The sequence below is a fragment of the Bos grunniens genome, chromosome 14, assembly GCF_055505025.1.
Source record: "Bos grunniens cultivar Pamir isolate PY7600 chromosome 14, Bosgru_T2T1.0, whole genome shotgun sequence".
NCBI classification, from domain to species: domain Eukaryota; kingdom Metazoa; phylum Chordata; class Mammalia; order Artiodactyla; family Bovidae; genus Bos; species Bos grunniens.
The window spans coordinates 69,511,712-69,538,354 of NC_141178.1; the positions used below are offsets into that span (position 1 = coordinate 69,511,712).

General features: G+C 42.5%; 1 protein-coding gene and 1 pseudogene across 45 annotated transcripts in view; one reads left to right on the forward strand and one right to left on the reverse strand.

The window, feature by feature from the left end:
• Positions 1-26,643, reverse strand: part of LOC147359629 (uncharacterized) — a 675,420-nt gene that overhangs the window by 625,294 nt on the left and 23,483 nt on the right. For 6 of the 44 annotated variants that reach the window (XR_015140995.1, XR_015140994.1, XR_015140996.1 and 3 more), the window contains one exon: positions 22,782-22,942. The exons of 32 other annotated variants lie outside the window; for them this stretch is intronic. Coding sequence is in view for 5 of the 12 variants with exons in the window: in XM_086337320.1 (XP_086193446.1) it covers positions 22,868-22,942 (75 nt within the window). In the remaining 7 variants the exon portion in view is untranslated. Of the gene's footprint in view, positions 1-3,604; positions 9,145-22,465; positions 22,617-22,781; positions 22,943-26,012; positions 26,092-26,643 lie in introns of those variants that run through there. 6 more of the 44 variants (XR_015141003.1, XR_015141002.1, XR_015141004.1 and 3 more) reach the window with 4 other exon arrangements.
• LOC147359643 (serine/threonine-protein kinase MARK2-like) lies at positions 5,856-9,027 on the forward strand (annotated as a pseudogene). Its single transcript, XR_015140978.1, has one exon. The product of XR_015140978.1 is annotated as a serine/threonine-protein kinase MARK2-like (transcript).

Sequence of the window (26,643 nt, forward strand, 5' to 3'; positions counted from 1 at the left end):
CAGCTATCTATGCTTCTATTTCCCCATCTGGAGATAATAAAAGTCTCACAAAATTGTTGTAACTTAAAATCACCTATGTAAAACTCTCCGCGTATTCCTCATGCATAGCAATGGAATAAATGGGAATAAACTGAATGACTTTTAAAGCCTTCCCAGATTATTTCTGGTATTTTTTAATAGAAAAAATATATCACTTTTAAAGGAAGTGTGTATCAGCTCATAGATACTATTACATTAGGCTTTAGAAACTTACTTTTGATGAATTAGTCACTCTGATCATTTAACTATGGAAACAGCATATGTGTGGCTGAATTAGAAGCTCTCAGCCCTGCTCTACAGGAGCCATAGAGACTGGGTTACTAGTGGAGAATGAATAATTCCCCAAAGTGTTCATGGGGAGCAGAGGACTTGAAAGAGGTATTGGACCTCCTAGTGCTAGGTCCCGTTTACTCTCAGTGTGATCTTTGCAGTCAGTGAACACTGTGTAAGCGATGGGGCTAGAGAATTCAGTATAAACCTAACCACATTGCAGTGGAACAACAGCCTTTTCGCCTAAATATACTTCCCCAACTAAACTCAAAACCTTGGTGGTCCCATATGACTAATGTCCAGGCCCTAATTCTCTCTGAATCCCTAGAACAGAAATAGTTATCTGGCACGTGGCCTGGGCTAACTATTTGTTACTTGCTGATGGAATCAATGAACGCCTTTTACAATAGTTATGGTGGCAAACAGTGTCCTTTTTAGGTCAACAATAATCGCCTTTAAGGGGCTTCCCAGGTGGAGCCAGTGGTAGAGAATACACCTGCCAATGCCAGAGACACAGACACATGGGTTTGAGCTCTGGGTAGGGAAGATCCCTGCAGAAGGAAATGGAAAGCTGCTCCAGTATTCTTCCTGAAAATGTCCATGGACAAAGGAGCCTGGTGGACTACCATGGGCTATAGGCCACGGGGCTGCAAAGAGTCGGACACGACTGAGCAAATACAGACAAGAGCCTTTAACATTGAAGAAAGCAGCTCACCTACATGCTGCTCTGCCTCTCATCCGTGCAATCCACATGCAACTGAGAGAACCCACACGGGGCCATGTCAAAGGACATCTGAAACGCCAGGCTCACCTCACCTACTCTTTGGAAACAACTGCCGAAAACATTCTATGAGCATGCTTTCACAAACACACACTCACACACACTTTCCCCACAGAAATAGTGAGCACCTTAACTACAAATTCATCCTCAGGATTAGGAGGAGGCATTTAGTTTCCCAAAGAGGAATAGTCTTAGAAGTATTCTGATCTGGTTCTGGGAATCATACATTAATGCAAAGATTTAAATCGTGATTTTCTAATATTCCAGTAATGATAACTATTTAAAATTAATGAAAAGAATAATGTGTTAGTCACTCAGCCATGCCCAACTCTTTGCAACCCAATGGACTGTAGCCCAACAGGCTCCTCTGTCCATGGAATTCCCCAGGTAAGAATACTGGAGTGGGTTTCTATTCCCTTCTCCAGGGGATCTTCACACCCATGGATCAAATCAAGGTCTCCTGCATTGCAGGCAAATTCCTTACCATCTGAGCCACCAGAGGCCCTTTCTGACTGGCTCATGCTTGCTCACAGACTCCCCTTACTTGGCATTTACTCTGAACATATAAAAATATACAGATTCCCAATCCTTATCTCTTGACATCATCCTAAATCTGTCCCAGTAAGTCTACGCCCTGGGTTTCTCTATTTTTATACACTTCAGAGTGATTCCAGTTCCAGGGATGAGAACCATTCACTTGAATCACCTCACCCCTTTCCATTCCTAACAGTCAATGAGTGAGAAGCTGTGACAGGTGAGAAGGCTGTAACAATCTATCAGCCCACAGATCTTGAGGGGCCTGGTGTGACTCCTGGAAAGTTGCACCACCCGCCAACCCCTTAAATGTCCATGTGAAAGCTGCAAGCCAGGTATGAGAGGATACCCATCCCAGCTATATGTCAGCTCCTCAGTCAAGAGTATGCTTTACTGGGATCCCCTGAACAGACTTCACAGATTTTCTCAGGCTCCTTGCATGAGTCTGATGAGACCACATGTCAGTCACAATCCATGCTCCGTGTTTCTCCAGTCCCCGGAGCTAAGCCAATCATCTAGAGGCATCAGCTCATCGTAGAAGATTCTACCCCTTGTTCCCAGGTTCTTTCCTTATTGAAACCTCAAACGCCATTTCATCTAGACCCATGATCTGAACCTTCCCCTTTGCAAAAAGTCCAGAACCACGAAATGACATTGAAACTTTGTCACCTGGGTGTGTGTAAGGACCTGGGGTAAGTACCACTACAAGATGAACCAATCACCCTGTAATCGTCTTTAGCACCCCACATCAATAGGAGTCAATCATTATTTGTGCAACTTTTCTCTGATAGCACCTAACACCACCGTAATCTGACAAACACTTGTATGTGTGGCCTGGTGCGCTGCAGTCCATGGGGTCACAGAGTTGGACACGACTGAGCGACTGAACTGAACCGTGTAATTTCTTACCCAATAAGCCTCCTCCAGAAAACTAGCGTTATTATCATAGAGACTTGGACTAGTTTTGCTCACTCACATCCCCAGCACCTAGCACAGAGCCTAGCACACAGTGCTCAGGGAAGTCGTACTCATTAATACAGGAGAATGGGTCTTCTTATGGTTGCACAGGATGCTACTTTCCTGCCCACTAAGAAATTTCTCTTTCAGAATCAGTTTGTGACTATATTGCTCATACCAACCATGGGGATTCTGAATTCCCTCACGAGGTTCAGAGGATTAAGTAAACATAAGATGCACAAGGAAGCTCAGGAAGTTGTAGGTATCCTGCCATGTTGAAGTCTCAAGTCAACAACCAACAGACACAGGCTGTCTATACTAGTTGAGGAGAAGGGTGATGGACAACTCTACAAGACCCCTGTTCTGCTCCTCTGATACCTACCACCCTAGATACCGCAGGCAAGTACGCACTGCAGATTAAATGCCCTGCTTCTGACAGAGAAGAAGCATCAGAAGCCTGTATTCTGAAGGGTATTGACTGGGACTTGAGGAAATAGCAGAGGAAGGGACATACAGCGGAATGGGTAAAAGGAGAGAAAAATCTTAAGGGAGAAAGACAAGTGAGTCCAAATGTGTTTAACCAGTCAGTCAAGGTATATTTTTATCCTGATTTACGAAGTACTCCTTCTACCAATAAGCTGAAGCATCTTTCTTAAACCCTCACCTAATATTTGAGCAACATAATGGGGATTAAATCAATTTTTCATATTTTATAGAGCCAAAGAAGCTACAATGAGTTTGTAAGAATCCAGAATGATTCAAATTATCAGAGGTTTTGGAGATGGGATGGATCTTCCAGAAATCTTCCCATTCAAATGCTTGACTTTGGATAACGCTTAATTTCCCCCATTTTATAGATAACACAAGCTAGTTCTAGGACTGAGATTCGGTGAGAAAGGTGTGAAGGGCCTCAAAAGAGCATAACCTGGTCCATTATACACAGCGTTTGGCAAAACTATGCTTATGACTCAGATAAGCTAGGACCTTATCCAAGTAACCCAGAGATTCCCAGACTCATCAAAATTTATTTCAAAAACTTTTTAATAACTGATTTCTATAAGCCAGTTTCTGTTCAAAAACCTTTAATCCTCACAACAAGCTGGTGAAGTAAATACAATCAGTATTTTGATTTTACTAGCAAAAAAAAAAAGTACAGAGAGGTCAAGTATGTTTCTTGAAATTGCACAACTAAAAAGCAGCCAACCAATTCTTAAAATTGGCAATAAAAAAGATAATCCAGGAGATCTCCCTCATATGGAAGGAGGCTTTACCAACAGCCCTCCTCCAAACTCACATTGCTCCGAGAGAACAGGTTGGTTTTAGCCCCTATGAGATATTGTATCAGAGACCATTTGTTTATTTCAATGACCTCTTTTTAGATCCAGAGACCCAAACCCTTAGAACTTACACTATGGTCATTGGGTAATTCCAATAAGAAATGTGATTGTGGGGTGTCAACCACGACCCAAAGGAATCTGACGGACCTCCACTGTATACCCCTACCTACTAATTAAGGTTTGGAAAGATGCTTTCCCAAAAGTTCAACTCCAGCCCACACGGAAGGGCCCTTACCCCGTAATACTCTCGCCCTCCACAGCACCCAAGTTACCAAGGCATGACTCCTGGATTCACCACTCTCAAGTAAAGTTGTGGAATAAAATAGGAGAAGATACCTGATATATCTGCGAGCCTCTGGAAGACTTCTGATATCTATTCAGGACTACAGATAAGTGTCATTCTGATGAATATCCAAAAAGTTAAGCTCCTGGGGATAAGCTTTCTTGGGACGGTGCCTGTGTTCAGTCTGAGCTACTTCATTGTCTCTCTCTTGGTTTGTGTTAGTCAGGGAGATCCTTTGCATGTCTGTTATCGGTTCCCATAAGACCATACTCAGGACACCCCGATGTGGTTCATGTACCTCTGGTGCTGTTACTCTTATATATACTCCTTAGGTCTAGCCACCACAGAAATCATGAACATGCTCAATAAGACTAGCTGTGGTATGTTCTAACCCAAGTCTTAACAAGCTGACTTATATCAATAGGTCAGGACTGAGCACCCAAAACTTATTCAACACTAATCAAATCCTGGACAAGGTCACCACAGCAACCTGGTTTCAGTCAATAAGGATACAGTCCTACCGTGCTTCGGGCCTAAAATTCTGTTTGCTCCCTCTTCCCTCAACTTACTTAATTTACTTCTTCTCAGGTGAACAATGGAGAAGGACATGGCAACCCAGTCCAGTATTCTTGCCTGGAGAATCCCAGGGACAGAGGAGCCTGGTGGGCTGCCGTCTGTGGGGTCGCACAGAGTCAGACACGACTGACGTGACTTAGCAGCAGCAGCAGCAGCAGGTCAACAAAATACAGGCTCAACTTCTGATACAACAGGGATATCAACCCCTGACCCCTCTGACGACTTCCTCAAGCCACTCCCCCTTGGATAGACATCAGCAGCCCTTACTGGCCCTCCTCATTGACAGCTAGCAAGTGATGGACACCCCAAGGCCCCTCACTGCCCCAACTCAGCAGGAAGTAGCCAGAATGAATGACACCCATTTCCCCAATGAATTGGGGTCCATACACTTGAGGGGGGACTGTTACGTAGGAAGTTAAACATGAGCAACTTGAAGGGAGGCCTGGCTGAAAGGGATGTAAACTCATCTCTAAACTCCATCCCAGACACACCCTGGAGAGCGCACAGATATATTACAAAATAACCACAGAGACTTTTCAACTCCTGCACATGCGCCTAGGCACACCGTGGAGACAAAAAGACCACAGGGGCTTCTCCTAGTAACCTTAGGCAGTTAGGAGACCATTAAGGACTCATGAATATTCTACATCTAACAGACAGAATTATGGGAAGACAGAAACAACACAGCCAGCTGCTAGACAACTTATAATTGTCAATCAGCCTTGAGCATATGCCCATTTGCATTCCCTTTCATTGACTGGTGGTGGGTACAAGCCCTATTTGACCTGGGCATAATCAAAAGGAAATGTAAAAAGGGGAAGCCAAGAGGGATCAACGGGGTGAGGAGGACTCCTTTGGGAGCGCTGGACTAGGAAAAGATCTGTCTGCTTGAGCTGAACTGAGCTGTAACTTGTCTGCTGTTCCACACCTTTTGGTCCATCACTCCACAATTTTGTTGCAACAAAACAGGAAACGAGGAAGAGAAATAAACCAACCTGACAGCTCTACAGTGTTGTTAGCATCCTCGTCACTGTTAGCACACTTAGCACGCTGAGTGAGGGCTGTAGTAGAGTTAGGGATGCAGGACCTCATGGCCATCTCCATTAGGAAGGTGGCTCATATTGAGAACCATGAGATCCTTGACACAATTGGTGAAGGCCAATTCGCCAAAGTGAAGTTGGCCCGGCATGTTCTGACCAAGGAGGTGGTAGCCATTAAGGTCATTCAAAAGACCAATCAGAGCTCCTCCGGCCTCAAGGAATGCAATCAAGAGATTAATAGCCTAAAAACAATAAGCCACCGAAATATCGTAAAACTACTGGAAGTTATTGACACGGAGGAGGCTCTATTTATAGTAATGGAGTACGTCAGTGGAGGAGACTTGTCCACCTACTTGGAGGCCAAAGGCCGCTTGACGGAGGGGGAGGCCCGAGGCCTGTTCTGCCAGCGGGTCTCGGCTCTGCAGCACTGCCACCAGCGGGGCGTGGTGCACCGGGATTTGAAGCTGGGCAACCTCCTCCTCGATGCCAACAACAACGTCAAGATCTCCGACTTCAGCCTTAGCAACCAGTGGCACCCACAAAAGAAGCTAGACACTTTCTGTGGCAGCCCCACGTTCATGGCCCCAGAACTCTTCCTGGGGAGGCCTTATACAGGCCTAGAGGAGGATGTGTGGAGCCTCGGTGGCATCCTGTACACCATAGTAACTGGATCCCTCCCCTTCAGGGGACAAGATTTCTGGGAGCTGTGGCAGCGTGTGCTTAGGGGGCACTACCATATGCCCAAATATTCATCTAACAAGATAACAGACTTACTAGACTGTATGGTAACACTGAACACTACCAAAAGAGGTACTTTAGAAGATGTTTGGCAGCATCCATGGGTGAACAGGGGCCAGGAGGAGCCACTCCCGCCAGCCTGTGAAGAGCACCCTGGGGTGACAGTGGAGACAATACTGGGCTGGTGCAGAGACCAAATACCGGGCTTAGACATAAGCAGCGGCAGTGACATGAATGAACCCAAGGTGAGGACCCGCACCATCACTGTGAGACTGGGCGTTTCCTCCAACCTCAGCAGCCAAGAACATAAGCCTACTCCCAGCCCTGAGATGTCCATGCTTATTCCTGCCTGGCTTTGGGAGATCATTCAGCAGCAGGAGAACCAGGAGTCAACGGAGAAGACCAGAGAGCCTGCCACTCCCCTACCCTGCCCGGAGGCGAGGACCGTCACCCCCAGCCCAGCCCCCTCCACTTGCAACACACGCGATGCCAGCAGCCCGAGCCACCGATCATGCCGGTGAACACCACAACACGTGCAGGACCGGGCTCACCTGCGACACCTGCGACAGGCGTGACAGCAGCCACACCCGTGATACCAGCGTTACCTGAGGCACCAGGGACACCCGTGACACCATCAGCACCTGCGACACCATCAGCACCTGCGACAGCTGTGATACCAGAGGTACCAGCCTCACCTATGACGCCCTAAGCACCCCGGCCACTACTGAGCCGTGCAACGTATATGACACCCGTGGCACCTGCGATACCTGTGACACCAGTGTCACCAGTGACCGCTGCCTCACCCGTGACACCAGTGGCACCCATGACACCAGTGTCACCCGCGGACCCGCATCGCCCACAACACTCACAGAACCCATGGCACACAGGACAACCACATCCCCTGTGACAACACCTGTAACACCAATGGCACCCATGACATCAGCGGAAAGTCCCTGAAGGAACCACCTGCCTCCCGGATGTGCTGATGCGCAAAGCTCCACCCTTGTTGGGTAACCCGAGAATATGTCCCAGTCACTCCCTCTGGCCTCACCCAGAAAAAGAAGGGGGTGGCTGGAAGAATCTTGAGATGGCTCTCTAAATATATTTGCTATGGCCTGCCCATAAAGAGGGCTAATATTAAAGTGATAAAAGAAACAGCCAATGGATGACCTGCAAAGCTCCCGATGACCTGGTCATGTTCCCACCTGGATGATGGGATTCAAATCCAGCACCTCCACCACCTTCAGGAAAGCCTCCTATCCAAAATCCTGGCCAGCTCTGAGGATGCTATGGAGTGGTCTGGGTGACCAGAAGAGGCACCACCCTGGCCTGGCTGCCCCTCCTCCCCTGCTGGGTGAAACTTCAGAGACTGGACTGTGCCCTGGGGCATGTCCTCCATCCTCCACACTTCTGTCTTTCATGTTGCTGGGGAGGGGATAATGCTTGTCATCTCCTTGGTTCTTCATAGTCTTAATAAACTTTATGCTCCAGAAAGATGCATCACACTCTGTTTTGCCTTCTCTCTGGTTAGAGAAGTGTGCAGTCATGTAGTACTTGGCGTTAATGACCTAAGAATTAGCACAATCATTCCCAAGAGCAACAATTGCTGCACTCCAGGGCAGAAAGATTATTATCCCCCTGCACTGACATTACCTAATATTTTCAGAAGGGTCAAAGGGAACTTTTGATCCCTGCAGCCTGTGTTAAAGGGACCAGGACGTCTGGGATAGGCTAATAAGTCCTGTGAACCAGCCGGTGTGTGGTGTGATCAGGTCCCCATGCAGATGACTTTCTTGAATATCCTGCAGCAGTTGGGTTCTCTCCTTCTCCCATGGGGAAGGGCCCTGATGTGTGAGATGTTTAAAAATTTTCTGATGTGGATCATTTTTAAAGTCTATTAAACTCGTTACAATATTGCTTCTGTTTTATATTCTGGTTTTTCGACCTGGAAGCTTGTGGAATCTTTGCTCCCCAACCAGGTTGAACCTGCAACCCCCTGTGCTGGAAGGTGAAGTCTTAACTACTGGACCACCAGGGAAGTCCCTCTTTTATCTTAATTTTTTTTTACTGTGTGGGTTTGACTACAGGGACTGGCTGACTATCAAAAATATTAGATTTGTCAGCGTTCCCTGGTTCCCTGGTTCAAGGAGCCACTGAACACAGGGGTGACTGGAACAGGGTCTTCTTCCCAGAGGCCTGGCTCTGGGGGCGCACGCTCTGGGGGCACACCCTCTCAGAGGCATCAGCTGCACCGTTCTGTGGGCTCTTGTGTGCTTACATGTCACTTGCTGACTGCGCATTTCTTCACCTCCACACGCAGAGCATTCTGGCCGCTCGCCCGCGAGCCACCTCCTGGCGCAGTCACAAAATGGTCTACAAGATTCTAAGACAATCAGGCTCTTTCTGTTTTTCTTCTCAGCTCTTAGCTCTTTGTTTTCTATATCAACAGAGTCACTGACTTTTTTTTTTTTTTCTTTTTTCTTCTCTTCACCTGGATTCTGTAGCAAGGATTCTGGGATCCTAGGAACTGGCCCAGTATACAAGGATCCTTCCCCTTTCTTCTCATTTCTTCATTACTGTCTCTCAGTTCTGCATCAGAAAAAAAAACCCATGTGCCAAGTTAGTGAAAACAGATCTCTCACTGCAGAGGGGGAGAAAGAGAGACACTGACAGACCAAACAATAATTATGTTAATTGGATGGGAAGGAGAGGAAGACTTGAATGGATTCTTCCTCTACTATAAAACAAAGGTAATCAGAGAGCAACGAACTCTGGATACATGGTACATCCTAATGGCAGTCAGGAAGGAATAAAGCAATCTGATGTGAGGAGATGGGCTGGGCTGCTGGTCATCCCACATCTGAGATGACATTCTCAGCTGGCTTTTAGGTGAACCCTTCTATCTCAAATGAGGGATTTCAATTCGTTCACAGGATAACCACTTTCAGCCATCAATTTCTCTGATAAACATCATTCATATGCACAGAGTGAAATGTGTTCATTTTGGATATTTCCTGAAATCCAACTCACTAATTCACAAAGCCTTGGGAGTATCTCCCTACAAGATGCTTATTAATTACAAAGTTGAACTTTAAATCTACATTGGAGAAACTTCACAGACACCACCTTAAACACATGGTCAAAGTCTACCTCGCTAGTAATAAAATGTGTCAACCTCGTATACCTTTGTGGAGCTTCCCTGGTAGCTCAGCCATAAAGAATCTTCCTGCCAATGCAGGAGACATGGGTCTGAGTGTTCAATCCCTGGGTCAGGAAGGTCCCCTGGAGAAGGAAATGGCAACACACTCCAGTGTTCTTGCCTAGAAAATCCCATGGACAGAGGAGCCTGGCGGGCTACAGTCCATGGGGTTGCAAAGGAGTTGGACACAACTGAGCAACTAAACAACAACCTCATGCACCTCTGGATGCGACGCACCGGGAAGGGGATACCATCGTGTCTGTGCAGAGACCTTCCCAACCATCTCGTCCACACAGCGTAGTGAGCACAGTACCACGTCTCCTGTGTGCTGTCCTCCTGTGCACTTCCCCACTCTTACTCCAAATCACAGCAATGATGCCTGTGCATGTGGATGCTGAAATATCTTAAGTTCAGTTGACATTACCAACAACAATCATCAGACAATGGAACTGTGTTGATGCAAAACAAGCCCTCATTCTACTTGGGGAAAAATTCAATTAACAACGGAATCATGTAGAGCCACCCGGTGGTGATGGAGATTTAGTGGCATACTGCAGTTGAAAGCTGCCTGTAGGGGCCATGGGGCTATTTCCCCTTTATTCTTGCTTTGCCAGCCCCCAGCAACCATGCTGGTTGCCACTCATCACAAATCAAATGAAACAAAAATCACCAGGGGTTAAAAAGCCTACACTGGATTATAGTCACGCCATTTGGAACATAAAATTTTACTGGTAATTGCATTCTGCTGAATAAATATCCTGACATCAGCTTATGGCACATAGTATTCTGATGGTGATTATTTTCATTTAAATGTGTCTGCCTCTAAATAAAATAGGAAAAGGTACAATGACACGAGGTTTGGAGATGGAATGGATAGTCTGTTCATTAAACCAGAGGTTCTGGCATGGAGTTAGGATTGTGGGTGAAACAAATTACACAGAGATTTATTTCACATTATGTCTTTGCAAAGTTATCTACTGAAGCCATACACTTAACGGTTTTCAAACTCTGTTGTATGTATATAGAGCCAGGGGCCAGAAGTACAGAAGCTGAGGCTCTTTCCCAGACATTCTGTATTCGAATCTTTAGGAGCAGGACTCAGGAATCTACACTCTTAACACAGTTCTCAAGTCTTCAGTGAACTGCCATTTTGACGAATACTGTTCTAAATGTTTACCAGTCTTATTCCAAGGTATCAACGATGATTCAAGTATAAATTGATCTAAAAAGCACAAAGTCTACCACTGGAAATAGGCCAAGGAACAGCAAGTATGATTCATGGGTCAAATCTGACTCACCAACTGTTCTTACATATAAAGTTTTATTGGAACACAACCATGTTTATTTGTTTACAAAGTATCTACAGCCACTAAAGGCAGAGGAAACAGAGATCAAATTGCCAACATCTGCTGGATCATCGAAAAAGCAAGAGAGTTCCAGAAAAACATCTGTTTCTGCTTTATTGACCATGCCAAAGCTTTTGACTGTGTGGATCACAATAAACTGTGGAAAATTCTGAAAGGGATGGGAAATACCAGACCCCCTAACCTGCCGCTTGAGAAACCTGTATGCAGGTCAGGAAGCAACAGTTAGAACTGGACATGGAACAACAGATTGGTTCCAAATAGGAAAACGAGTACGTCAAGTCTGTATATTGTCACCCTGCTTATTTAACTTATATGCAGTGTACATCATGAGAAACACTGGGCTGGAAAAAGCACAAGCTGGAGTCAAGATTGCCAGGAGAAATATCAATAACCTCAGATATGCAGATGACACCACCCTTATGGCAGAAGTGAAGAACTAAAAAGCCTCTTGATGAAAGTGAAAGAGGAGAGTGAAAAGTTGGCTTAAAGCTCAACATTCAGAAAATGAAGATCATGGCACACAGTACCCAAAACAAAACCAGAGAAAGTTCTAGATATATTTTTACTATTTTTATGATCATTCTTTATTTTTTTATTAATTTTTTTAAAAAAATTTAAGTCCTCTATTATTTCTTTAATTTTCACTTTTATAACCTACTATTACTTTGCAACAACAACAAAAAAAAGACTCTTATTTTTTTTAAAGCAAACTTCATATATATATTTTTTATAATTTTTGTGACCTTGTTTTTTTTCTTCTTCTCTTTAACATTGTATTTTTGAAATTCCAGACTCTACTCTAGATTTTTAACTTTTGCTTTGTGGTATTTGTTATCAATAGTGTACCTATATTTTCTTTATAATTTTTGCGACTTAGTTTGTTTTCTGTTTTTTCTCTTTTCCTTCTTCTTTTCTTTAACATTGTATTTTTGAAATTCCAAACTCTACTCTAGATTTTTAATTTTTGCTTTTATATATTTGTTACCAATTTTGCACCTTTAAGAACCCAATCTTCAGTACCCATTTTTCAGTAGAGAGCGAGATTACTGGCTTGACTGCTCTCTCCCTCTTTGGACTCTCCTTTTTCTCCACCAGGTCACCTGTGTCTCCTCCCTAACCCCTCTCGACTCTATGCAACTCTGTGAATTTCTGTGTGTTCCAGACAGTGGAGAACACTTAGGGAACTGATTACTGGCTGGATCTGTCTCCCTCCTTTTCATCCCCCCTTTTATCCTCCTGACCACCTCTGTCGCCTTCCTCCTTCTTCTCTTCTCTGTATAATTCCGTGAACATCCTGAGCGGTACAGTTGTGGAGTGCACATAAGGAAGTGATTACTGGCTAGCCTGCTCTCTCCTCTATTGATTCCACCTCATCTCATTCAGGTCACCTCTAACTCCCTCCTCCCTCTTCTCTTCTCCATGTAACGCTGTGAACGCTGGGTGGCCCTCATGGTGGAGAAACTTTTCATCTTTAACGTAGATGTTTTATCAGTGGTGCTGTATAGAAGCAGAAGTTTTGAAACTACTGTAAAAATAAGACCGATAACTTACTTAAGCAGGAGGCTTAAGTCCAACCCCTAACTCCAGGGAACTCCTGACTCCAGGGAACATTAATTGACAGAAGCTCATCAAACGCCTCCATACCTACACTGAAACCAAGCACCACACAAGAGCCAACAAGTTCCAGGGCAAGACATACCAAGCAAATTCTCCAGCAACACAGGAACACAGCCCTGAGCTCCAAGGTACAGGCTGCCCAAAGTCACCCCAAAACCATAGACATCTCATAACTCATTACTGGACACTTCATTGCACTCCACAGAGAAGAAATACAGCTCCACCCACCAGAACACCAACACAAGCTTCCCTAACCAAGAAACCTTGACAAGCCACCTGTACAAACCCACACACAGTGAGGAAACGCCACAATAAAGAGAACTCCACAAACTGCCAGAATACAGAAAGGACACCCCAAACTCAGCAATTTAAACAAGATGAAGAGATAGAGGAATACCTAGCAGGTAAAGGAACAGGATAAATGCCCACCAAACCAAACAAAAGAGGAAGAGATAGGGAATCTACCTGATAAAGAATTCTGAATAATGATAGTGAAATTGATCCAAAATCTTAAAATCAAAATGGAATCACAGATTAATAGCCTGGAGACAAGGATTGAGAAGATGCAAGAAAGGTTTAACAAGGACCTAGAAGAAATAAAAGAGAGTCAATATATAATGAATAATGCAATAAATGAAATCAAAAACACTCTGGAGGCAACAAATAGTAGAATAACAGAAGCAGAAGATAGGATTTGTGAATTAGAAGATAGAATGGTAGAAATAAATGAATCAGAGAGGAAAAAAGAAAAACGAATTAAAAGAAATGAGGACAATCTCAGAGACCTCCAGGACAATATTAAACGCTACAACATTCGAATCATGGGGGTCACAGAAGAAGAAGACAAAAAGAAAGACCATGAGAAAATACTTAGGAAGTTGAAAACTTCCCTAAAATGGGGAAAGAAATAATCACTCAAGTCCAAGAAACCCAGAGAGTCCCAAACAGGATAAACCCAAGGCGAAATACCCCAAGATACATATTAATCAGATTAACAAAGATCAAACACAAAGAACAAATATTAAAAGCAGCAAGGGAAAAACAACAAATAACACACAAGGGAATTCCCAGAAGGATAACAGCTGATCTTTCAATAGAAACTCTCCAAGCCAGGAGGGAATGGCAAGACATACTTAAAGCGATGAAAGAAAATAACCTACAGCCCAGATTATTGTACCCAGCAAGGATCTCATTCAACTATGAAGGAGAAATCAAAAGCTTCTCAGACAAGCAAAAGCTGAGAGAATTCAGCACCACCAAACCAGCTCTCCAACAAATACTAAAGGATATTCTCTAGACAGGAAACACAAAAACGGTGTATAAATTCGAACCCAAAACAATAAAGTAAAAGACAGTGGGATCATACTTATCAATAATTACCTTAAACATAAATGGGTTGAATGCCCCAACCCAAAGACAAAGACTGGCTGAATGGATACAAAAACAAGACCCCTACATATGCTGTCTACAAGAGATACACCTCAAAACAGGGGACACATACAGACTGAAAGTCAAGGGCTGGAAAAAGATTTTCCATGCAAACAGGGACCAAAAGAAAGCAGGAGTAGCAATACTCACATCAGACAAAATAGACTTTAAAACAAAGGCTGTGAAGAGAGACAAAGACGGTCACTACATAACGATCAAAGGATCAATCCAAGAAGAAGACATAACAATTATAAATATATATGCACCCAACATGGGAGCACCACAATATGTAAGGCAAATGCTAACAAGTATGAAAGGAGAAATTAACAATAACACAATAACAGTGGGAGACTTTAATACCCCACTCATACCTATGGATAGATCAACTAAACAGAAAATTAACAAGGAAACACAAACTTTAAACAATACAATAGACCAATTAGACCTAATTGATATCTATAGGACATTTCATCCCAAAACAATGAATTTCACCTTTTTCTCAAGCACACATGGAACCTTCTCCAGGACAGAACACATCCTGGGTCATAAATCTAGCCTTGGTAAATTCAAAAAAAAACTGAAATCATTCCAAGCATCTTTTCTGACCACAATGCAGTAAGATTAGATCCCAATAACAGGAGAAAAACTATTAAAAATTCCAACATATGGAGGCTGAACAACACGCTGCTGAATAACCAACAAATCACAGAAGAAATCAAAAAAGAAATCAAATTTGCATAGAAACGAATGAAAATGAAAACACAACAATGCAAAACCTGTGGGACACTGTAAAAGCAATCCTCAGGGGAAAGTTCATAGCAATACAGGCATACCTCAAGAAACAAGAAAAAAGTCAAATAAATAACCTAACTCTACACCTAAAGCAGCTAGAAAAGGACGAAATGAAGAACCCCAGGGTTAGCAGAAGGAAAGAAATCTTAAAAATTAGGGCAGAAATAAATGCATAAGAAACAAAAGAGACCATAGCAAAAATCAACAAAGACAAGAGCTGGTTCTTTGAAAGGATAAATAAAATTGACAAACCATTAGCCAGACTCATCAAGAAACAAAGGGGAAAAAAAAAAAGAAACAAAGGGACGAAAATCAAATCAATAAAATTAGAAATGAAAATGGAGAGATCACAACAGACAACACAGAAGTACAAAGGATCGTAAGAGACTACTATCAGCAATTATATGCCAATAAAATGGACAACGTGGAAGAAATGGACAAATTCTTAGAAAAGTACAACTTTCCAAAACAGGACCAGGAAGAAATAGAAAATCTTAACAGACCCATCACAAGCACAGAAATTGAAACTGTAATCAAAAATCTTCCAGCAAACAAAAGCCCAGGTCCAGATGGCTTCACAGCTCAATTCTACCAAAAATTGAGAGAAGAGCTAACACCTATCCTACTCAAACTCTTCCAGAAAGTTGCAGAGGAAGGTAAACTTCCAAACTCATTCTATGAGGCCACCATCACCCTAATACCAAAACCTGACAAAGATGCCACAAAAAAAGAAAACTACAGGCCAATATCACTGATGAACATAGACGCAAAAATCCTTAACAAAATTCTAGCAATCAGAATCCAACAACACATTAAAAAGATCATACACCATGACCAAGTGGGCTTTATCCCAGGGATGCAAGGATTCTTCAATATCCGCAAATCAATCAATGTTATACACCACATTAACAAATTGAAAAATAAAAACCATAGGATTATCTCAATAGATGCAGAGAAAGCCTTTGACAAAATTCAACATCCATTTATGATAAAAAAGAAAACTCTCCAGAAAGCAGGAACAGAAGGAACATACCTCAACATAATAAAGCTATATATGACAAACCCACAGCAAACATTATCCTCAATGGTGAAAAATTGAAAGCATTTCCTCTAAAGTCAGGAACAAGACAAGGGTGCCCACTTTCACCATTACTATTCAACATGGTTTTGGAAGTTTTGGCCACAGCAATCAGAGCAGAAAAAGAAATAAAAGGAATCCAAACTGGAAAAGAAGAGGTAAAACTCTCACTGTTTGCAGATGACATGATACTCTACATAGAAAACCCTAAAGACTCCATCAGAAAATTACTAGAACTAATCAATGATTATAGTAAAGTTGCAGGATATAACATCAACACACAGAAATCCCTTGCACTCCTATACACTAATAATGAGAAAACTGAAAGAGAAATTAAGGAAACAATTCCATTCACCATTGCAACTGAAAGAATAAAATACTTAGGAATATACCTACCTAAAGAAACTAAAGACCTATATATAGAAAACTATAAAACACTGGTGAAAGAAATCAAAGAGGACACTAATAGATGGAGAAATACACCATGTTCATGGATTGGAAGAATCGATATAGTGAAAATGAGTATACTACCCAAAGCAATCTATAGATTCAATGCAATCCCTATCAAGCTACCAACGGTATTCTTCACAGAGCTAGAACAAATAATTTCACAATTTGTATGGAAATACAAAAAACCTCGAATAGCCAAAGCGATCTTGAGAAAGAAGAATGGAACTGGAGGAATCAACCTGCCTGACTCCAGGCTCTACTACAAAGCCAGTCATCAAGACAGTATGGTACTGGCACAAAGACAGAAATATAGATCAATGGAACAAAATAGAAAGCCCAGAGATAAATCCACGCACATATGCACACCTTATCTTTCACAAAGGAGGCCAGAATATACAATGGATTAAAGACAATCTCGTTAACAAGTGGTGCTGGGAAAACTGGTCAACCACTTGTAAAAGAATGAAACTAGAACACTTTCTAACACCATACACAAAAATAAACTCAAAATGGATTAAAGATCTAAACGTAAGACCAGAAACTATAAAACTCCTAGAGGAGAACATAGGCAAAACACTCTCCGACATACATCACAGCAGGATCCTCTATGACCCACCTCCCAGAATATTGGAAATAAAAGCAAAAATAAACAAATGGGACCTAATTAACCTTAAAAGCTTCTGCACAACAAAGGAAACTATAAGCAAAGTGAAAAGACAGCCTTCAGAATGGGAGAAAATAATAGCAAATGAAGCAACTGACAAACAACTGATCTCAAAAATATACAAGCAACTCCTACAGCTCAACTCCAGAAAAATAAATGACCCAATCAAAAAATGGGCCAAAGAACTAAATAGACATTTCTCCAAAGAAGACATGCAGATGGCTAACAAACACATGAAAAGATGCTCAACATCACTCATTATCAGAGAAATGCAAATCAAAACCACTATCAGGTACCATTTCACGCCAGTCAGAACGGCTGCCATCCAAAAGTCTACAAGCAATAAATGCTGGAGAGGGTGTGGAGAAAAGGGAACTCTCTTACACTGTTGGTGGGAATGCAAACTAGTACAGCCACTATGGAGACCAGTGTGGAGATTCCTTAAAAAACTGGAAATAGAACTGCCTTATGATCCAGCAATCCCACTGCTGGGCATACACACTGAGGAAACCAGAAGGGAAAGAGACACATGTACCCCAATGTTCATCGCAGCACTGTTTATAATAGCCAGGACACGGAGGCAACCTAGATGTCCATCAGCAGATGAATGGATAAGCAAGCTGTGGTACATATACACAATGGAGTATTACTCAGCCATTAAAAAGAATACATTTGAATCAGTTCTAATGAGATGGATGAAACTGGAGCCTTTTATACAGAGTGAAGCCAGCGAGAAAGAAAAACACCAATACAGTATACTAACGCATATATGGAATTTAGAAAGATGGTAACAATAACCCTGTGTACGAGACAGCAAAAGAGATACTGACATATAGAACAGTCTTTTGGACTCTGTGGGAGAGGGAGAGGGTGAGATGATTTGGGAGAATGGCATTGAAATACGTATAATATCATATATGAAACAAGTCGGCAGTCCAGGTTCGATGCACGATACTGGATGCTTGGGGCTGGTGCACTGGGACGACCCAGAGGGATGGTTTGGGGAGGGAGGAGGGAGGAGGGTTCAGGATGGGGAACACGTGTATGCCTGTGGCGGATTCATTTCGATATATGGCAGAAGCAGTACAATATTGTAAAGTTTAAAAATAAAATAAAATTTAAAAAAATAAAAATAAAAGTTTAACATTTAGAGAACTAAGATCATGGCATTCAGTCCCATCACTTCATGGCAAAAAGATGGGGAAACCATGGAAACAGTGGCTGACTTTATTTTGGGGGGCTCCAAAATCACTGCAGATGGGGATTGCAGCCATGAAATTAAAAGACGCTTACTCCTTGGAAAGTTATGACCAACTTAGACAGCATATTAAAAAGCAGAGACATCACTTTGCCAACAAAGGTCTGTCTAGTCAAGCCTATGGCTTTTCCAGTGGTCATGTATGGATGTGAGAGTTGGACTTAAAGAAAGCTGAGCGCTAAAGAATTGATGCATTTGAACTGTGCTGTTGGAGAAGACTCTTTAGAGACCCTTGGACTGAAGAAGATCTAACCAGTCCATCCTAAAGGAGATCAGTCCTGGGTGTTCATTGGAAGGACTGATGCTGAAGCTGAAACTCCAATACTTTGGCCTCCTGATGCAAAGAGCTGACTCATTTGAAAAGACCCTGATGCTGGGAAAGATTGAGGGCATGGGGAGAAGGGGATGACAGAGGTGAGACAGTTGGATGGCATCACCGACTCATGAGTTTGGGGAGGCTCTGGGAGTTGGTGATGGACAGGGAGGCCTGGCGTGCCGCAGTTCATGTGGTCGCAAAGTGTCGGACACGACTGAGTGACTGGACTGAACCTAACTGAATGTGCTCAGTGCATATAACCACAACAAACAGTTGTTATTTATTGAATGCCCACTGTTTTAAGCACTTTCTATTTACTAATAATAGCCATCATTTGTTGAGTTTTTCTTATGTGCTAGATCCTAAACACATGGCATGAATGAGTCCACATATATTTCTGTAAGGTAGGCAGGATTATTAGCCCACTTTTCCAGGTGAGGAAATTAAGGTCGAGAGAAAACATACCACTTACCAGAAAAAGTTGCCAGTAATAATGGGCAGAGCTAGAATTCAAACCTGGCAGTCTAGTTCCTCAATCTACATTCTTGACCACGACCCTATGTTAAATTATAATGTGTCATTTAGTCCTACAGTAACCCACAAGGATATATATTGGCTTGCCTACTTTGGAAATTAACAAAATGAAATCCACAGAAGATAGGAAAGACCTTCAGTCACAGATACGGTGAAGTGGCAATGCTCAACTTCATACCCAGGTCCATCAGACTCCATTAAACATTATTTTATATGCTTGTGCTCTTGAGTTCAACACAACTACCTCTGGAAGCTTATTATGGGAATTAAATAAGACCACCCATGTGTTTTATACATACTAATATACTATACTGAATGTTGGACTGAATTGCCTGTGAGCACACCGTTCAGTCATCACTATGCCTATTAGCATTAGACAAATAGTCTCTAAATTGCAATCCTGTATGTCTATCGGTCTGTTTGTTGATTTTAAACTGTAATAGTTTATGTATAAGTTACATACGTGCATTATTATACTAATATATCTTCAGTCTGCCACATATTAGCTAATTGCTCCTGGCAGCTTCTTATCCTATCTGTGCTTCAGCTTCCTCATTTTTAAATAGGGACAATAGTATTTATATGAGGTGTTGTGAGAGTTAAAGTAACTAATAGAAGTAGAGCATTTGTAACAGTACCTGGTACATAAACAAAATGCATAAACAATAAAATGCATAAAATAATATGATTGTGCATAAGAAAATATACAAAAATAAACTGTAAATAAGAAATGAGTTAAATTTTATTTTAGTGTACTGATTAATTATATACACTTTTCTGCCTTACCCTAAAGTATTACTAATATCACTAATTTTAGCAAGGAAGTATGATTGAACAAGTACCACTGCTTTTTATGTCTGGATATAACATTTTGTCATATAGCTATTTGATAGCCTGGTTCTAAGTAATACTGCAGTGGGCTGCCATGCCTTTCTCCGGGGGATCTTCCCAACCCAGGAATCGAACCCAGGTCTCCCACACTGCAGGCAGATTCTTTACAGTCTGAGCCACCAGGGAAGCTACTGGAGTGGGTAGCCTATCCCTTCTCCAGGGGATGTTCCTGACCAAGGAACTGAACTGGGGTCTCCTGCATTGCAGGCAGATTCTTTACCAGCTGAGCTGCCAGGGAACCCTGATTTTAGCAACGAAGTATGACTGAACATGTGCCACTGCTTTTTAAAGCCTGGATATGACATTTTGTGACACAGTGATTTGATGGCCTGGTTCTAAACTTACTTTGGTTTTTCATTGTAGTGGTTGCCTAGTTGAAAAATATACTTCACAAAGTAATACAGGTGCTTATGGAAAAGCATATTCATATACAAGTCTTATGTTTGATCAATAAATTTCCATCTTCTATAACGTTAATCTCTTTCCTTAACAAATTAAAGGAAGGTATGTAATAGTTATATTTTTACAGATGATCTTAAAACCTACCTAAAGGCTTCATTTGGACCGTTTTTTAACAAATTAGAAAATTCACTTTCAAAGTATTTTTAATATTGACATATAAGGGTTGTACAGGTAAAATACATCAGTCTTAATCTCAGGAACAAAAATCACATAGTGATGAAAATATCTTTAAACATGCACTTTCAAAATTCTTTCTCCAAACCATGAGTTTTCTTCAAAGGCCATTATTTCCTCATTTATTACCAAAAATATCACTTTCATTTCAAAAAGATTGATTAAGTATGTATATTTTCTCAAAAAAAAATGCTGCTAGATAACATATCACCAATAGCCATTGTTTTTAGCTCATGATATATCTGAGAAAAAGTTCAAACCAGGATGGAGCATGCTATTTTTCCATTTTTCCATTGTTCTTATTATTGACTTGAATTATTAGGACCATCTTGACCAGCAGTTTCTTTCCAGAAAATATTTTAAGTCACTTATACATTTTAAGAGTGTTAATTTATCATACTCAGTAATAGTGTATAAATCCATTTCACCAAGAACATGCAAACTACAATACGTCACTGGAAGTTCAGAATGAGGGAGGTGCCACCAACTCTAAGTTACAGAGCTCCCATTCCTCTTGCAGACCATGTGATGCAGAATGCTCTACTTGAGTGATGAGTGATGGAAGCAGTATCAATCACATATTCACTACTAGCAAAGTTTAGTGTATTTCTCTTTTCTCAAGATAAAATCTTAATAGAGTTTGGAGTTCTAATATCTGGTGACTCAGTGTACAGTATCCACCTGCTGATGCAAGAGATGCTAGTTCGACCCCTGGGCAGGCAAGATCCCCAGGAGAAGGAAATAGCACTGGGAAATCCCATGGACGGAGGAGCTCGGCAGGCTACATTCCATGGGGTTGCCAAAGAGTCAGACACAACTTAGCGACTAAACAACAACAACAAAATATTTTCTTCAGGCATCTTAAGGGACAGTCTTGCACTTCCCTAGAATGCACACACCATAATTCGGAAGTGACAGCACGAAGCTGGCTCATGTCAACAGTGCCACTGCATGGTCATCAGAGAGTAGCATGAGTCCTATTTTTGCCTCAGACCTCTATTCTTCCCATTAAGGGCACTCAAGCACTCACAGCTTTTCTCTTTCTATTCTTCACTATCCTTATTATCAAACTCAAATATATTAACACACTTTTAAACTCCATCTCTCGTTTCATTTTTATATCTCTCCTCCATGAATCTTCCTCTCCCCCACGCTTATTTTTCTGTGAACTGAAAAATTAATCATTCCTTAGAAGCATAAAGATAGTCATTAGTCATATGCCAAAGATAGAAACTCTCCATTTTCATCTAAAATTAAACAATGAAAAGTAAAATGTTAGTCTCTCAGTCGTGTCCCACTCTCTGAGACCCCATGGACTATCGCCTGCCAGGGTCCTCTGTCCATGGACTTCTCCAGGCAAGAATGCTAGAGTGGGTTTTAACCACAGATATATAAACATATACATGCAAAGACACACACACTCACACATACATATGCATTGTTGTTGGCCAGTCACTAAGTCCTGTTGGACTCATTGTGACCCCATGGACTGTAGCACACCAGATTTCCTGCCCTTCGCTATAATACATGCATTTTATAAATATATTTAATATGCAGTTAAGATTTCAGCCTATGACTTCTGGGGATACGCACACAGCAGTAGTCATGGTAAATTCTAGAAACAACACTTTTTTAACCACAGACATATAAACATAGATACGCACATACACATATACTCACTCCCTGGAGCTCAGATGGTGAAGAATCCACCTGCAATGTGGGAGACCTGAGTTCAGTCCCTGGGTAGGGGAGATCCCCCTGGAGGAAGGCATGGCAACCCACTCCAGTATTCTGGCCTGGAGAACCCCCACGAACAGATGAGCCTGGCAGTCTACAGTACAAGGGGTCGCAGAGAGTCAGACATGACTGAGCAACTAAGCACAGCACACATACACACTTAAAATTGCACACATATATAAGTAATATACAAAGTAAGTGCCAGACGGTCAGGACCACATGGCTACGAGCAGAAGCGCTGGACACGCAAAGCACTTACCTGCCCTGGGATCTGAGGGAGACACGTCTTGCTGGAACTGTTTCAAGGTGTTTAGCAAGTTGAGAGCGATGCTTGAGAAGAAACTGCTAATCTTCCAAGCAAGAAGGTTCTTGGGAAGGGCTCCAGAGGCCTTTGTCCAGTCTGACAGGTCTCTGAGGGTCCTAGTGGAAAATCAGACAGTAAGAAGCGATTTGTGACAGGGGCTGTTGTCTCAGTCCAAGTCGCCGAGGCAACAGCCCACGGCCTGGCCAAAGGACACAGCGAAACCCCAGCGGAAATGCTATAGTTCCCACACAGACCATCAATATCTCCTGAACATCCAGAGGGTGTGACCACAGGTTGACCCTGGAGCTGGTCCAGACAATGAGGCTCCTCACCCTCCTCTAGCTTTAAAATGTACGCCCACAGGTCCTTCCCTGTGGAAGGGAGCCATTTTCAAGGAGGTAGTTTTGAGAGATTGGGGTGATGTTGAGACCCTTTGAATTGTTCAAACTTCTCTATAAAGTTGAGATTTTGAAGAGCAGGGGAGGAGATCTACTCGCAAGGGTGAGCAAGTAGCATGTGATCATCACTTGTATAAATAAAAAGATTTGCAGGTGAAATCCTGCTGTTGTTTAGTTGCTGTGTCTGACTCTTTTGTGACCACATGGACTATGTAGTCCACCAGGCTCCTCTGTCCATGGGATTTCCCAGGCAAGAACACCAGGTCCATTAAACATAGTGCTTGGCACAATTATGCTCGTGACTTGGATAAGTTAGGACCTTATCCAAGTGACCCAGTGATTCCCAGATACTATTTCAAAACTTAATAAGTGATTTCCATGTGCCAGTTTCTGTTCAAACTCCTTTAATCCTCACAAGAAGCTGGTGAGGTAAATACTATCAGGATTATGATTTTACCAGTGGAAAAAAAAAGTACAGGGAGATCAAGTGACTTTCTTGAAGTTGCACAGCTAAAAAGTAGCTGGGAGAGCACTATGGACCCAAACAGTCCACCCCTGTGACCTGGACCCTCTCAGGTATAGTGCCTACAACTTTACACCTTATCAATGCATTCCTTTAAAGCAGGAACCACTTTCTTCATTTTTGGACCCCTCTCAAACTGGGTTTAGAATGTCCTCATAATCCCATGAAAATAGAAACACCTCAGAGAAATGTGAAATATTGAGTGCTAATAGCACTGCATGTGCTGTGCTTATTCTGATTTTATTCAAATAGAAAGTGGAACTGCAAAAGAAAATCAAGTGCTAAGAAAGGTAACTCCAGGCACCATGTCTGGCTCACCCTGCAGCATTCTATCCATGCATATGGTAACCAACAGGAAAATAAACGGGCCCGAATCGTTACCCCAGAGGTATATGGTCTGTAAGCACGAAGAATTATTTTATTCTGCTCTGGGGCCCATTTTATACTCAACTCTTCATTTCTCCACCTCCTTATGAGCCTGTGCTGCAGAAGCTGTCCCCAAGTGGAAGTGCTCATTTCCCCCACTTATCTGAGGGGCCAAGAGGTCAAGATAACACATTGTACTGAGAAGTGATTGGGTCCTTCCAAGGTTTACATGTCCTCAGAGTAATAGGTCCAGAGGACCCCTGACTCCTGCCAGGACCTGAGCATAACACCCGTTCCAGTGTCTCCCCACAGCCTGGAGACTTCCCTTCCCCACCAGACCAAAGCTCCATGAAGACAGAAGGACATTTACTCTCTTCATTGTCATAGCCCCAGCACACAGCTCAGAGCCTCTCCTGTCAGGTATTCTCAATAAATACCCAGAGGACGTAAAGTCTGCTTCTAGCCCGTGGTGCAGACGAAGATGTTTTTGTCCCCCAAGGGACACTGGACAGTGTTTGGAGAAGGTTTTGTCATCACACCTCGTGAGGAGGGGGTGGAGAAGAGAGGCACTGCGGTCTGCCCGGTAGAGGTCAGGGATGCTGGGAAAGCCTAGGATACACAGGACAGCCTCCATAACAAAGAATTTCTCAAGGTATCAACCCTGCTGAGGCTGACAATCTCTGTTCTGATTCACTGCATCCCTTTGATTAATGAAAAAACTGAGAACTGAAGAGATGATATTTCTGACTCAATCTTGCCCACCAAAACAGTGGTAGAGTCAGACCCGGGGCCTGACTCCCAGATCAGGCTCATGTCCTCACTGATTAATACTCCAGAAATCAGGACAAGTCTCTTCAGAGCACTGGTGTGGTTGCTCAGGCCAAACAAACTCATGCTAAAAAGACAATCTTAGATTATAGCATGATTCCCTGCTATTTTCATTTAAAAAAAAAAAAAAACCTACATAGCTTATTTTACTACACTGTGGAGACACTGGTTTTTTTATCACTCATTTTTCTAAAGATGGGTTAATAGCTGGTTGTGTGCTGTGCTAAGTTGCTTCACCTGTGTCTGACTCTTTTGACCCCATGGACCATAGCTCACCAGGCTCCTGGGCCACCTGGGAAGCCCAATGGTTGGTTAAAGGGTGAAAAATTAAAGACAAGAAGGTGACTCCTGAGCTCTTTCTCTCTCATTCTCTTAAAAGAGGAACAAATGGAAAAGAGTTAAATCTGCTAACTTTCAACAGTAGTTGCACTATTAACTTTTGTATTTTTCAAACTCTAAGCAACACGACCTGAGCTCAAGCATCTCCTGAAGCTGCTGACCATCCCCCTGGCTGCCTTGTTTTCACAAGTGCTCTCAGGCTCCAGGAGGAGGCAGAGTGGAAGACAAGCAGAAGCTAAACCTTAGGGTCTAGACACCTCTGCCACTTACTCGGGCAAACTCAAGAGCCTCTCTGAAACTGAATTTTCTTATGAAAATGGAAAATTTATAAAGGATGTATAGAACAGTGTTTTGGACTCTGTGGGAGAGGAATGGGGGATGATTTGGGAGAATGGCATTGAAACATGTATAATATCATATAAGAAACGAATTGCCAGTCCAGGTTAGATGCAGGATGCAGGAGGCTTGGGGCTGGTGCACTGGGATGACCCAGAGGGATGGATTGGGGAGGGAGGTGGGAGGGGGGTTTAGGATGGGGAACACATGTACACCCGTGGCAGATGCATGTTGATGTATGGCAAAACTAATACAATATTGTAAAGTAAAAAACAAATAAATAAATAAAAGAACCAAACAAAAAAAAAGAAGAATAAAAAAGGAAAAACAATTATAGGGATATTTTTTAAAATGTAAAGATGAATTAAGTTTCTCCTGAAAAGACTGAGCACTTACTTGGTAAAGAGAACAGATGTCTGCTGTTAACTGTCAACAGAGCTTTTACTTTTTTTCTTCCTTTTCATCCTTCAAAATACTAAAAATACCAAGCCAAGAATTAATAGCTAAAATATATTCCTCCCCGTCCTCTCCCTCTCCAGTCAGTAACGCTAAATTCTTCAGGCACTAGAACATGATATTGAACAGTTTGCTCTGGGAGCTAACCTGATGACTTTTGTCTGTTACCGGCTCCATAGATCTGTTAACACTGATTATCTAGTGTGGATTTGTTACTGCACTAGACATTCCCTGGTGGCTCAGTAAAGAGTCTGCCTGTGGTGCAGGAGACCAGGGTTCAGTCCCTGGGTCGGGAAGCTGCCCTGGAGAAGGAAATGGTGACCCACTCCAGTATTCTTGCCTGGAAAACCCCATGGATGGAGGGGTTTGGCAGGCTACAGACCATGCGGTCACAAAGAGTCAGACACGACTCAGTGACTTCATTTTCACTTTAGACATTCACAAGGAGGGAGGGACGGACGGACAGGAAGACTCTGATCTATACCCTGCTCTCAGGAAACTCACAGTTTAGTGAAGAGACAAGATGAGAGCACATACAATCCAAAACCACGAACAACGGGGTGCATGCATG